At 40.0% G+C, this 15,444-nt stretch overlaps 1 protein-coding gene across 1 annotated transcript in view; it reads right to left on the minus strand.

The window, feature by feature from the left end:
• LOC125454115 (low-density lipoprotein receptor-related protein 1-like) overlaps positions 1-15,444 on the minus strand; it is a 1,886,982-nt gene that overhangs the window by 694,433 nt on the left and 1,177,105 nt on the right. The window contains exons 26-27 of the mRNA XM_048534492.2: positions 5,262-5,426; positions 3,323-3,567 (exon numbers count right to left, since the gene is read on the minus strand). Of these exons, the coding sequence (XP_048390449.1) occupies positions 3,323-3,567; positions 5,262-5,426 (410 nt within the window). The remainder of the gene's footprint in view (positions 1-3,322; positions 3,568-5,261; positions 5,427-15,444) is intronic.

The raw sequence follows: 15,444 nt of genomic DNA on the forward strand, positions 1-15,444 counted from the left end.
AGCAAATTGACGTGGAATATGCCAGTATCTATGGAGTTACTGAGTTTTGAACACTGTACAATCACCAGCAAACATCACCGTTCTGAACTTTCGCTGGAGGGAAAGTCATTTATGAAGTAGCTGAAGATGGTAGGGTCTCGGACACAACACTGCAAAACTCCTGAAATGATGTCCTTGGGGCTGAAAGGACTGACGTCTAACAACTATGCTCCAATGAGCCACTTCTGTCTCTAGCCTGTTGACACATTTCTCCCGATTTTCTCATTACTTCGGGAGTTCAGCTCTTTTGTCCATGCCTGAGTTCAAGCTGTAATGAGTTCAAGTACTGAGTGGCCCTTGTGGAATCACAAACCCAGAGTCAGTGAGCAAGTTATTGTTTCACAAGTTCCACTTCTTAGCCCTGTTGATGACCCCTTCCATCAGTTCTCTGACATGAGAACTTAGACTGTCATATCAGTAATTGCAAAGAAAGGATGATCTCCCTTGAAAGGAGCCTGATGCAACATGACCCACACCAACAGTAACCTTTTAGAGGCAACAGTAACTCTTTACTTCTGCTCTGAGACTGTGGTGATAATTGCAACTCTTAGCTGATTTCAGTGACAACATCTGATGCATTGCTCCCTATTGCAACGAAAGGTGAAAAATTGTTCCCGGTGCACACTTTAACAATATGGCCTCCAGCTAAAGGCCATTTTAGTCCTTTTTCCTCCTCCAGCAATCTGTCCTGCTTTGTGCAGCTTGTGTTCATTCTACCTATCCTCTTATTGGGAGTACATCCATTGTAACTGAGTCTAAAAGTAAACAGATTGTGCAGTATCCTTGTGGTCAAGAGAAAAACATATTTTAGCATGTGTCACATCGCTCCAACTCTAAACAACTCAAAAAATGACAAATATTTTTATAACCACACAAGTCAGTTTAAATTATCAGTACATAGCATTTTTAATCATGTGGTGTGGGGTCAATCTTAGTGCTGAACACAGGTTCATGAAATGCAACACAGAAATAAAAATTCTTGTGGAACAGTGGTAATGGCCCTACTTCTGAGCCCGCAGTCTTAGATTCAGGTTCCACCTGCTTCAGACGTAATAATATCTCTGAGCAGATGGATTAGAAAATATCTTGACTTGAAAATGATGATGAGATGTTGAATCCACAGTGCACAACCAGCCTATTCTTTGAACCTTCAGACAACATGCTAATGGAATCAACAAAACGGTTTTCCACACACCAGATCGCAAATGCGAGTCATTTTTGGAAGCTAAATGACTCTCATAGTAATAAAAATCCAATTTGAAAGAGGCCAAACTTTGTGGCCAGAATTTCAAAAGTGACTTGAAAAGACAGAAAGACTAACAGTTTGCATAAATATCAAGGCTTCAACTTAAAATATTTAAAGAATTGAATGTTGAAGTTTTTTTGTGGCTTAAAACTAACTCATAACTCACCTCTTCCAAGTGTTCAAGCATTACAGATATCCAAAAAACTGAGTCAGGAGATGCCTACAGGAACAGCATCAGAAGGATTCTGCAGCCCTGACACACGTATCACACTACCTTAACATCAGGAACACGTCAGAACTCACCACAAGACTTCTACGACCGCTGGATATCAGAGTGGCACACAAGCCCACCTCAACCCTATGACAAGTGCTCACCTGAACTAACGACCCACTACCCACCATGGACAGGACCGATCTAATCTAAAGAGAACCTGGCAGAGACTGCGACAAACACTACATCAGAAAACAGAAAGGAAACAAACAACAAGAGCACATGAACACCAACTGCTAAAAAAAGGCATGACCAATACTCACTCATCTCAACCCACATAGACAAGGACAACCACCACTTCAACTGGGACAAGACCAAGATCCTGGGACAGGCAAGGTAGAGACAGCACGAGAATTCCTGGAAGCATGGCACTCCACGAAGCATGATATTGATAAACACATTGAACTCAACTCAGTATACATTCCACAATGGAGGAAACCCAGAAGGCAGGCAATCCATCGCAACAGACCCCAGAGTTTAAAAACCAGGTGGGAAAACACACCGACACTTCATCAGAGGTTGCACTGAGGGTGTTACCGAGCCTGGTAATAAAACGTCTGTGGAACAACCAACCAGCTCGGCGAGCCAACCAACCTCAATAAGTCTTAGCTGACTTCATCTATAATTGCACTGCATCATAAGAAGTAAAAATTGATTGAAGATATAATCCATTTCATTATTTTTAAATTAAGTAAAACGTGAGGTTTTGGGGTCATTTTTAAGGCAACTTTATTGGTGGAGTTGGGGTGATTCCATCATTTTTCAGGAGCACCTTCTATGGCACTGTTACTGACATGACATAATGACAGTGCTGAACTCAAGAGGAACCAGAAGTGAAACAGTTTATTAATGACTCTTACAATAAACCATTGATGGCAGCTTTCAGCTTGATCTTCATATAGAAGTTGCAGCAGGAAGGGGAATATATATTTGGCTGAAAAATCATGATATTCAGCTACACTAATGACAAGCTGATTCCTCCACAATTTCATTAATGGTACAGCATTTTAACGATTTGGTTTGAAATCTTAGCATCTGATATTTAAACAGGCTTTTCCAGAGTGCAATATTTCCATTGAGACTCTTTGTATGAGATTCTTTCAAACAGTTTGCTTTTATACAACATGATTATTTCATCAACAATAATTTTTGACCACACAGGCGTATCTTTGTGTCTGCAGTTTCCTCCAATTTCTGATTTTGAAAATCATTTTTGATTTCATTTTCATCTTCAATGAGGGAGCGGGAATGCAAAGCAGAGGAATATACTTGGATGCCTTTGTGGGCGGTGTCAGCAGAATTTCAATTATTCAGCCTGCCATTCCTTATTTTTTTTAACTTTCTGTACCACCAGCCATATGCTATCTTGCAATTACTTTGTAAGCTCAGATAACATGACCTTCTGCAGCGCAGTGATGTCAGGGCATTTATAGCGATATATGCCAAGACAACAACAGTATCATCGAGACAATATTCCAATCTTAATTTAATCACAAGAGCCTCTGTGGCATGGTGAACATTTTCTTAAGACGTAATTGTTTGTGTCCTTTAAGCTCATTATGTGTAGTTATAACATTTTACAGCATAACTTTCTAGACAGTTATAGGAGTAATTAAAAATTATTCTGATTTATGTCACATTTTTGCTACATCCCATAAATTCTCTTACACTAATCATCTCAACAAACTGGTTTCCAACAAAACATTCTCCTTTAATCAGCTTTTGTCATAAGGCTAACAATAGGAGAAGTTATAAAACAAACTTACCTTGTGGCTGTCTTGTTTGATGGTAAATCTGAAGGTCATATGGTCTTGCACTGGTTCTCTGTATGACAATAACATTGTGGCCAGTCCATTTGTTGGCTTTCAGTAGGGTGTTAGTCTTCCAGTCAGTCCAATAGATATCACCTCCATACACTGTTATAGCAAATGGATGCGAAAGGTATTCATGATGACGCAGGACTTCTATCAATTCTGTGCCATCATATAATGCTGAATATATACCATCTGACCTACATTAAGAAATATAAGGCAAAAGAACTGAGAATAAGAAAATTTACAAACGCACAATTATTTACTGAAGCAGGAACTCATTTTGATTAAATACATGATAGAATTTTTAATGGATATTACATTTTATAATAATGAATAAAGTCTGTAATCAATACAAATTATATTTGATAAGATGTATAGCTTTCAAGGAGTAAGTTATAGTTACAGACAATGAGGAAGTTGCAATGTGGCAAGCAGGAAATGCCAGGATGTTGTTTTTTGACATGGACAAATTGAACAATGACATTGAAGTACTTCGGAATAATTAATTTCAGTTTTCCCCATTCTGATTTCAGCTGTCTGCGGCACTAGTTGTTACGGAACACTTTGTAGTGTTGACAGTGTTGAGTTGCTGGTGTCATCTATGGGGCCTAGATCAAAGTCAGGTGATCTGCCCAGTTTCATTTCTTCCAGCTTTTTCAGTTGGATGTACTGAATTCAGCCACTTCAGAGGGGAGTTATGAATCACCTGCATTTCTGCTAATGTGGTATACTGCATCCGCTGTTCCCATTGTGGCCTCCTCTACATCAGGGGAACCAAGCAGAGACTAAGAGACCACTTTGCAAAAAACCTATGCTTGGTTCACACTAAACAACTGCACTTCCCAGTCACCAACCATTTCAACACCTCCGTCCCATTCCGCAGGCAACATGTCCGTCCTGTGCCTCCTGCAGTGTCACATTGATGCTACCCGAACGGTGCAGGAACAGCAATTCATATTCCGCCTGGGAGCCCTGCAGCCCAATGGTATCAATGTGGACTTCACAAGATTCAAAATCTCATATCCCCTAACCATATCCAAAACCAGCCCAGCTCATCCCAGCCTCCTTAGCCTGTTCCTCCCACCAATCCCCTCCTCCCACCTCAAGCCTCACTCCCATCTCCGTCTCCTCTCCAGCTATCTTCTCCTCTGTCGATCTTCTATCTGCCTCCCACTCTCTCCCTATTTATTTCAGATCCCCCTTCCCCTCCCCTATTTCTGAAGAAGGGTCTAGGCCCGAAACATCAGCTTTCCTGCTCCTCTGATGCTGCTTGGCCTGCTGTGATTATCCAGCTCTACACCTTGTTATCTCAACAATTCATGGAGAGTTTTGTATTTTTTTGGTTCCAACCTACTTAGTTGCCCTCTGATAGATATCAATGAGATCTGCCAAGGGCTCGATCATCATTTTAACAGGTCATCCATTCACCAGTTGTAACTATTTGACATAAACTTTAGTTGACACTGTCAGCGTAATGGAAAATTGCTCCAGTTAGTTCTCACCATACAGAAAATTTTCATTTTTCTTAGCTAACAGGAAGAAAGACAAGTTTTATCTTTGATATCGTCTCAAGGCACAGGAAAATATTGGCTTTATTTATTTAAACTGTTTTGATTTGACAAAAGAAAATAATGATTCTATGATGATTTTTATTCCTATTGTGTTAAATGATCTCCAATCATTTTAGTGCAATAAATTCTCACAGCAACTAGCAAGGGAAGGTGCAGATTTTACTGGTAACAAATAACAATAAATAAAAATGCTTTAAAGAAAAGAGCCACAGCAATTGTTTGGGGGTTTGGGATTAACAAGTAAAATGAGAAAGAGGAGATACAAAGACATTTCAGGATCATGTTCAAACTTTTCATGCAGAAAAAAGCATTAATCTTACATAGCATCAATCCAAACAATTCGGTTCTCAAGGTAATCCACTGTTAGTCCATTAAGCCAGCCACCAGTTCCTAGAGCTTTGTAGATTGTTTTCCGTCCAGCTCCACTCATTGACGCAGCCTCAATACGTGGGAAACTAGAATCCCAATCTGTCCAAAAAAGAATTCTAACCAAAAAAGACCTAATGATTATTCACATTTTTATAACATTACATACAAATTCAGAATTTTTGTTATCATTTCTTCAGTATTTGTTTTTTAAAAATTATGAATTTCAAAGCTCATAACAATTGAAATTATATATAAGACACATAAGTTAATCGATCAGTATAAAGTTGTTAAAAACTGAAAGAAATGCAGATGCTATAAATCAGTAACAAAAACAGAAGTTGCTGGAAAAGCTCAACAGGTCTGGCAGCATTTCTGTTCTGAGGAAGGGTCATCAGACCCAAAACGATATTTCTGATTTTTCTTCACAGATGCTGCCAGACTTGTTGGAGTTTTGCTTACAACTTCTGCTTTTGGTTCAGTATTGAGTTGTAACTGCTTTGCCTGCAACTTTCTACTTTATTTCCAGAAGTTTCCAGAACAAGTAATAGGACAGAGAGTTTGGAAAGGATCAGGGAATCAAGTTCAGGCACAGTGAATGAGGGGACTACAATGAGAAGGGGTGCAGTCAATGCGGGACTGAGGGTGTTGTGCATAAATGCATGCAGTATATTTACAAAGCAAGAAAAAGAGCTGGTAGCAGAGATTGAAATTGGAAGATACATTGTTGTGGGCATCACAGAGCTGGGAAATAAATGTCCAAAGATACGTATCCTGTCAAAAGGACAAGTAGATGGCCAAAGGGGCTGAGTTTGCCCTGTTGTTAAGAAATGCAATTAACCAAACAGGAAGAAGTAATATAGAGCTGGAAAGCACAAAAACTGTGTGGATAGAGTTGAGGAACCAAAAAAATAGACCCTGATGGGAGTTATGCCGAGGCAGTAGTGAGGACATGGGGAGGAAAATAAATCAGGACATAGCAAAAGTAGGTAAGAAAGGCACTGTTGCATTAATCATAGACCAACATAGAACAGAGAACAGAGAACAGTACAGCACAGTACAGGCTCTTTGATCTACGATGTTGTGCCGAACTTTTACCCTAAACCTGAGGTCAATCTAACATCCACCCCTACCTTATACTATCATCCATATGCCTATCTAACAGTTGCTTAAATGCCCCTAATAAGGCCAACTCCACCAATCTCTCTGGCAATGCATTCCACGCCCCTACTACTCTCTGAGTAAGGAACCTACCTCTGATGTCTCCCAAATATCTACCTTCACTTACTTTAAAACTATGTCCCCTTGTAATAGCTACCTCCACCCTAGGAAAACGTCTCTGGCTGTCTACTCTATCTATACCTCTGATCATTTTGTACACCTCGATCAAGTCACCTCTCATACTTCATCGTTTCTAAAGAGAAAAGCCCCAGCTGTCTCAAGCTTTCCTCGTAAGACCTTCTCTCCATTCCACGCAACATCCTGGTAAATCTCCTCTGCACCTTTTCCAGCGTTTCCACATCTTTCCTGTAATGAGGTGACCAGAACTGGACACAATAGTCCAGATGTGGCCGAAAAACAATGTTGAATAGCTGGAGCATAACTTCATGGCTCTTGAACTTAATCCCTCTACTAATGAAAGCTAAAACGCCATTGGCCTTCTTAACAACTCTAATCATCTGGGTGGCAACTTTCAGGGAACCATGAACATGAACCCCGAGATCCCTCTGTTCCTCCACACAGCCAAGAATCTTTCTGTTAACCCTGTATTCTGCCTTCAAGTTTGTCCTTCCAAAATGAATCACCTCACACTTTTCATGGTTAAACTCCATCTGCCACTTCTCAGCCCAGTTCTGCATCCTATCAATGTCCCTTTGTAACCCAGAACAACCCTCCGCACTGTCCACAACATGACCCACCTTCATATTGTCCACGAATGTACTAGCCCACCTTTCCACTCCTTCATCCAAATCATTTACAAAAATCACAAATAGAAGAGGGCCAAGAATAGATCATTGTGGTACACCACTCGTAACTGAGCACCATGTTGAATATTTTCTGTCCACTACCACCCTTTGTCTTCTAAGGGTCAGCCAATTCTGAATCCAATCTGCCACATTTCCACCTATCCCACGTCTCCTTACCTTCTGCATGAGCCGACCATGGGGAACCTTATCAAATGCCTCACTTAAACCCATATATACCGCATCCACTGCTCCACATTCATCCATGTGTTTGGTCACCTCTTCAAAGAATTCAATAAGGTTGTAAGGCACGATCTACTCCTCACAAATCCATGCTGACTATCACAATTAAACTGTGTCTTTCCAAGTGATCATAAATCCTGTCTCTCAGAGCCCTTTCAAATAATTTGCTCACCACTGATGTAAGAATCATGGGGTCATCAGTGTATAGGTAGAGTGGGAAAATCAGGTTGGTAGTGGATCTGAAGAAAAGTAATTTGTGGCATGTCAGCAAGATGGCTTTTTGGAGCAGTTTGTCATAAAGCCCACTAGAGAACAGGAAATTCTGGATTTGATGATGTGAAATGAGAGACTTGATTCGGGAGCTTATAGTGAAGGAACTCCATACAGGGCAGTGACCACAGTGTGATAGAATTCACCTGGTAGTTTGAGAGGGAGAAGCTGGAAACGGGTCTAATGATATTACAATTGAGTAAAAGTATCTCTATTGACATGAAGGAGGAACTGGTCAGAATTGATTGGAAGGGGAGTGTAGCAGGGAAGACGATGGAGCAGCAATGACAAGAGTTTCTAGGGGTAATTTGGAAGGCACAGCAGAAATTTATCCCAAGGAGGAAGAAACATACAAGGGGAGGCCGAGACAACCATGGCTGACAAGGGAGGTCAGGGTCAGCAAAAAAGCAAAAGTAAAAGTGTACAATGTGGTGAAGATTAGTGTAAAGCCAGAGATTTGGGCAAAGGAACTGATGAGGCAATTTGCATCAGTTTTCACAGTAGAAGACAGCAGCAGCATTCTAGAACTTCAAGAGAGTCAGGGAGAAGAGATCATTATAGCTGCCATGACTAAGGAGAATGTGCTGGGGGTGCTGAAATGTCCAAAAGGGATAGATCACTCAGACCAGATGGACCACAATCCAGAGTCTGAATTAGATAGCTCAGGAGATTGTAGAAGCATTGGTTGGTGATCTTTCAGGAATCACTGGACACAGGGATTGGAAACTGGATAATGTAACAGCCCTGTTTAACAAGGGTCCAAGGCAAAAGACAGGAAACTAACAGCTGGTTAGCCTGACCTCAATGTATGGTAAGATTTTTGAGTCCATTACGAAGTATGAGATTGCAGGGTGCTTGGAAATACATATTAAAATGGAGTTGAGTCAGCATAGCTTCATTGACGGAGATCATGCCTGATAAATTTGTTAGAATTCTTTGAGGAGGTAACGAGCAACTTGGATAAAAGAGAGCTAGTGGATATAATCTATTTGGATTTCTCAAAGGCCTTTGACAAAGTGCTGCTGAATAAGACAAGGGCCCATGGTGTTTGGGGTAAGAAATGACATGGTAACTAGCAGAAGGCAGAGGGTAGGGATAAAAGAGTCTTATTCAGGATGGCAATGGGTGACTAGTGGAGTTCTACAGTGGTTGGTGTTGGGACCACAATTATTCTTGTTTTGCATTAATGATCCAGGCATACAAACTAAGCATCTCTGTTGCCTAGTTTGCATGTGACACAAAGACAAATCGAGGGACAGGTAGCATTGAGGAAGCAGTGAGGCTGCAGAAGGATGTAGACAGGCTAGGAGAATGGGCAAAGAAGTGGAAAATGGAATTCAATGTGAGAAAATGTGAGGCAATGCACTTAGAATGGAGGCATAGATTATTTTCAAAATGGGGAAAGGCTTTGGAAATCAAAAATTGAAAACGAAATTGGCAGTTAGGAAGGCAAATGCAATGTTAGCATTAATTTCAAGATGGCTGTAATAATGTGAATAATGTGAGCAGTTTTGGGCCCAGCATCAAAGAAAGGATGTGCTTGTACTGGAGTGGGTGTAGAAGAGATTTACAAGAATGATTCTTGGGTTTGTCACATGAGGAGCAATTGAAGGCTGTGGACCTGCACTTAATGGAATTTGGAAGAATGAGGGCATCTCACCGAAACTGATAATTTGCCCACCACTGATGTAAGAATCATGGGGGACATTAATGTGTAGGTGGAGTGTGAAAAATGAGAGGCCTGGATGGAATGGACATGGAAAAGATATTTCTGTGAGTAGGAGAGACGAAGATGCAAGGGCATAGCCTCAGAGAGTATGGACAACACTGTAGAACTAAGATGAAAAGGGATTTCTTAGGACATAATGTAATGAATTGGTGGAACCGACTGCAGCAGAGGGCTCTGAGGGTCAGAGAGAGAGATGGGTTGTTGATTGTTCATGATATCAAGGGTTATGGGGAGAAGGCAGGAGAAGTCGGCTAAGAAACTTATCAGCCATGATCGAATGATGGAACAGACTCAGTGGGAGGAATGATTCATTCTGTTTTCATATCTTATGGTCTTTGTTTTCAGTTTGTGGCTCTATCTACACTGTTATTTATTCTGTACTTTCTTTTCTGTCTTTTCAACATAAGGCTCATTCAGCTCCCTCACAGTAGGGATATCTCCTACTTGATATCTGATTCTTTTTTACCTCTCGTGCTCCAATACACTTTCAGTCTATATTTTTTTCTTTCTGCTATCTCATCCATCATCTATATGAGGCTCTTCAACCTTTCTGTACAGCTGTCTTATACATTTTGTTCATGAAAAGTTCAATTTCTATTCACAGTGCGAAATGAACATCAAATCTAAAGTGTTCTGATTGAACAAGAGCAAAGCCTTTGGGAGATGCTGTGATATTGTAACATTGGGAAGAATGACATAAAATTGGGGGTCAAAGCAATTCCTTAGGTATTTGATGAAACTATAGTGAATATTACGACAGGTTGTATTGATATTGGGCCAGGAAAACAGAAGCCTATGCAACTGGACTTGAACATCAATCTGTCTAATGGTGAACATCTCCAGTTTTGAATATACTCATTTGCATGTGTGAAACCTGGAATACAGCCATTAACGTTAAGCACTAATGAAGAATTTTCATCAAATCAACAATATATCTGTTCGATGAATCAACCAAGATGAAATCATCATAATTTATTCTCATCTAATAATAAGGGCATTAGTTAAATTATACAGCATCAATAATAATTAATAACAAATGCAGATTGTAGATTTGCAGTGTAATTTATTCATTGGTTATTAAAGTTAAAATAAAAATTTCAAGCTTCACACTCATTATCACAATTCACACTACTCTCTATCACTCAGAAGCATAAAATCTTACTTTTGTTTTTTTTTCTGTCATCACTCCCACCCATGCATTTCCTATGAGGTTTTTTTATTCCCTTGTGATATTGAGGGGAAAACGAGGCAGCTAGCCAATTGTGATTGAGAACTGTGCAGACGTATTCTTCTGACGAAATACATGGCTCTGTGGTGCTGAGAGGAAATGCTCATATGATGGGACATTTTTCCACTTTTTGTTTTATACAATCACTGCTGGGTATTTATCTGACATTCAGTAGTTGGGTCTTAACATTTCAACGCATGAAGTTTAACCCAAGGCCTGGGCTTTCAGATGAATAGATACAAAGATATGATGATTTGCATTTAGTTTATCTCATTACTTCATCAACATGTACGTATATTCAACATTTGAACTAAGTCCAGCAGTGCATTCTGGATTGAATCCAAAATGTCTTATTTATGTTCCACATTCACATTACAGCAAATCCACAAGTACATGATTAAAATGTTTTCCAGAAATACATAGAGGTAATATACAGGTACAGGGGTTGGGACATTAAAGCATACTAATACATTATTAGTTCATATATTAATACTTCACTTACTTCATAACTGGAGAGGGGAATACTAAAACGACAATCAAAGGTGAGAAGACACCAGCAAAATTTCAGGTCAACTATACTCTCTCATTAACACTACAAATAAATGCCATGATAACAAGGTGTAGAGCTGGATGAACACAGCTGGCCAGGCAGCTTGAGAGGAATGCTGATGTTTTGGGTGTAGACCCTTCTTCTGAAAATCTGATGAAGGGTCCAGACCCAAAATGTCAGCTTTCCTGCTCCTCTGATGCTGCCTGGCCTGCTGTGTTCATTCACCTTGTTATCTCAGATTGCAGCATTGGCAGTTCCTACTATCTGTAAATAAATGCTTTGTTTTTTTTTATATGGCATTTTGACTTTTTATTGACTGATTCTTTCCATTATAGTCAAGAATTTGTAGTGCGTATCTTCTTCTCATCCTTTTTAATCTCACTGCAAATTTAGGAGAAAATTACTCTATCTTGCATGACCCAAGATTATTGTTTCTCAAACTTACTCCAGCACTTATGGGAAAGCAATGTTCTAAATTTCACTGTCTCAACTTCAGTCAACTGTTTCTTTCTTTGCCAGTTGTCCATCCCTCACTTTCTGATGACTTGAATTTGAATGATTTATTGTCACTGCATTTTACAGTGAGTAATATAATAAAATATAGTAAAATGCTTCAATGTCGCCAAAACCCAGCACCGTTTTGAATAGTTTAATAATAAAAAGAGTAAAAACATGTAACATTTAGCTACCTCTACCATGAGTCATGAGTTGATTCACCAGCGACGCCTGCACTGCCACCCCTCCACTGCTGCCTCGCTGCTATTTCTGCTGGACTCGCCATCATAGGAACAGCACTCTTAAAGCACCATCTCTTTGCCATTGGGCCTACCCCGCTGATGCTGCCACCAAGTCCCATGTGAAACCATCATTCAACCAGGGGCCCCCGCTCTGCTGCTGCCTCAACAATAACTAGAAGTCCACGTGCTGGGCTGATCACAACCACAGCCAGGAGTTCCTGACTCCACTGCTGCCATGATGACACCAAAAGTCCCCGCTCCAGGCCAACTATGTTGGCAACCCCAAGTCCCCTGCTCCACTGCCATGCAAGGCAGCCATTGCACCAAAGAGTCCCTTTTTGGCAACGCTCCTCCAAGGTATTACCTTCCTGGGGCTGCCATTGTGAAGAGTTGGTGTGAAGAGAGGCTGGACAAGCTCCGGTTGTTTCCTGATTGCCTCTGATTGCTGGAGGAGTTTTGCTGCTCCTGCCACGGCTGGCACTGAGCACTGGAAGGATGTCCTTGGTGCCACTGTCTACGATTGCTGGAGATGCTGAGCCAGCCACTCCTGACCACCAGGAGGCTCCCACCACTTCCGCTCTTGCCACCACTGCCAATAGCTAACCCGCCAAAGAAAAGTTAAAAACCAAAAGAAAACAAAATGAAAAAGAAGCAGAAATAATAAAAAATGAAAGAAAGCAGATGGGCATAGATGAAATAACCAGGTGTAGAGCTGGATGGCGACAGCAGGCCAAGCAGTATGAGAGGAGCAGGAAAGCTAATGTTTCAGGCCTACACCCTTCTTCTTCTGAAGGGTCTAGGCCCGAAATGTCAGCTTTCCTGCTCATATGATGCTGCTTGGCCTGCTGTCTTCATCCAGCTCCACACCTTGTTATCTCAGATTCTCTAGCATCTGCAGTTACTAATATCTCTGGGCATAGACGAGCCCTGGACAAGAGCCTACACACAGCCCTACTATGCCATCGCTATCTTAGATATTTCCAGTCCAGTTCCTGTAGGAACTTGTTCCTAGTGTCACGCCCAATAAAATCATGTAATATTCCTTTAATTCATCCACATGAATTCTCTTGTACCACCTGTTCTTTTGAAAGTGGGCCTTGTCAGACGCATTTCTAATTTTTGCACATATTGGGAAGTATCTCAGAACTCTGGAGAGGCCCCATTTGAATTCAATACCTTCAGTGAGCAGTGCCAAGACAAAGCCATTTTTGAAATTCTCCTCTATTGTTTGAAGACTTCCCCAAAACTCAAAACCCGTGAACTCCTATGCCTCTTATGATCTTATACACGTCAATCAGGTATCCCTTTCGCCTTCTCTGCTTTCACGGAACCAACCTAAGCTTGTCCAGCCTCTCTTCACACCAACGGGCACTGACAGCAATGAGTACAATCTACATGATGCACTGCTTTAACTCACTGAGCCTCCTTTCACTGGTCCTCCCAAACCCATAAACTCTACCACTGAGAAGGACTCAAGCAGTATGCACATGGGAAGCCAATCACCGATTTCCCTTCCAAGCTACACACCATCTGAACATGTAATTACTGAACTGTTCCTTCAGTGTCACTGGATGAAAATCCATATACTCTCTTCTTAACAGCACTGTAGGTGCCCCTACACCTCAAGGATCACAATGTTTCAAGAAGTCAGCTTATTATCACTACCTTCTCCGAGGCAAACATTTATACAATAAATGCTGGCCTCGCCAATGATGCCCACATCCAATGAATGAATAAAATAAACTTACAAACTCTTCCCTTGTTCATAGTCTGCAAAAGTGCACTGTCCTGTTTCATGGTTTCTTTGTTGCATGTCTGTGCAAGTGGTGAGTGAGTAACCTAATGTCACATTAAATTATCCTCTCTGTTTAAGCTCACTGCTGAGTTTTTAAATGGATCATACATTCAGCATTAAGAAAACACATACTTTTCCCCTTTTCAAACACAGACAGTAAGGGAAGAAGACAGGAGTTTCAGTTCTCTCACTTTTCTGTTCACCTCTGCAAAGTAACAATCCTGAATTTTTCAGTTTTCTGATTTGTGTTGGCAATCAAGAGAGATATGATTATATAATCTAATCATGTCCTCAAAAATAGAAATACATTTTTACCAAGAATGACTGAACATTGACCAAAAATGGAAACCATGAGTTTTCACCACCTTCACCCAAGTATATTGAGGCAAAATACAGCCATCTGGCTTTCCCAGCTGAAACAAAAACAGATGTATCAAACTTAGTTCCATGTTGTTTCTTAATTAATTCAATGGAAAACTTTCTATAAATATAAATTGCTGCTCTCTGAATATTTGAGAAAATGGATCTCTGTCAATGTAAACCATTCCTTCAAGATGAGGAATGCTTCTAACCTGAAATGCTCAACTTTTTGTTCTCAATGCTTCAATTACCACAAACTATGAAGTAAAATATGACATTCCTGCTTAGTAGTAGTAGCGGCGTATAACTGTATTTTAGTATAAACCTTCGTGCAATTTCTCTTTAGTTTTGGGATAAATTTAGTAAAAACAGTTCCAGCAAACAACTAAAATGTTCCCACAAACAAATAACAATGAAAGAAATACTGTTGACATTCACAAGCTTCCCATATTTCAATTGTTTTTATCATGTGCTTGACGACATAAAAATGCCTTGTCAGATCATAAAGCTGCTCCAACTTGAAAAATGTGTTGACAGGTAGTTCAATTGGAAAGCATTTATATCTGAGTATGATCAGGATTTCCTTTTCACCAATGATTTCAAATGGCATATTTCGATGGCTTACTGGATGAACACCATACACAATTCCGTACAATATTTTCCTTCTTTCTATTTTAATAGTAATAACAATCAGGAATTATTCACAAGTAGCTGTGTGCAGAAGAAAGTATTTCTTGGAGACAGAAAGAAATCAATGGATTGACACTTTAAGATCCAGCATAACTTGTAGCCAGTTACCAGGCAACAGTTACAGTACCCAGGGAGTCAGTTACTTTAGCAATTGCTGAGCCAGGGGCTGGATTCTGGAACATTGTGGGGTTAAGAATAAAATATAACTAAAAATTTTGTTGAAAATGATAATGGAATGTTTCTAAATTGATTGTCACAGATTCTAAAATGCTGGCTTTCATTTGAAAGATTGCCTACTGGGCTCTGCAGATGATAATAGATTTTGACACTGTCTAGACACCTGTTAGAATTTTTCTGAGCTTAATTTAATAATCAGTCACATAAAGAATTATAACCTCTGTGGATATACACTGCTTTGGTAGTGATAATGTAGAATTGATCGATTAATAAAGGCACTTGTTTAGTTCTGACTAATTTGCCATGGGTTATATTTCAGTTGTCTGACTTTCTAATTAACGTTAATTAATTTGAAATTAATCTCAGTTAATTAAGAGACCATTTTTAATATTAA

Source organism: Stegostoma tigrinum, chromosome 7, assembly GCF_030684315.1.
Source record: "Stegostoma tigrinum isolate sSteTig4 chromosome 7, sSteTig4.hap1, whole genome shotgun sequence".
NCBI lineage: Eukaryota > Metazoa > Chordata > Chondrichthyes > Orectolobiformes > Stegostomatidae > Stegostoma > Stegostoma tigrinum.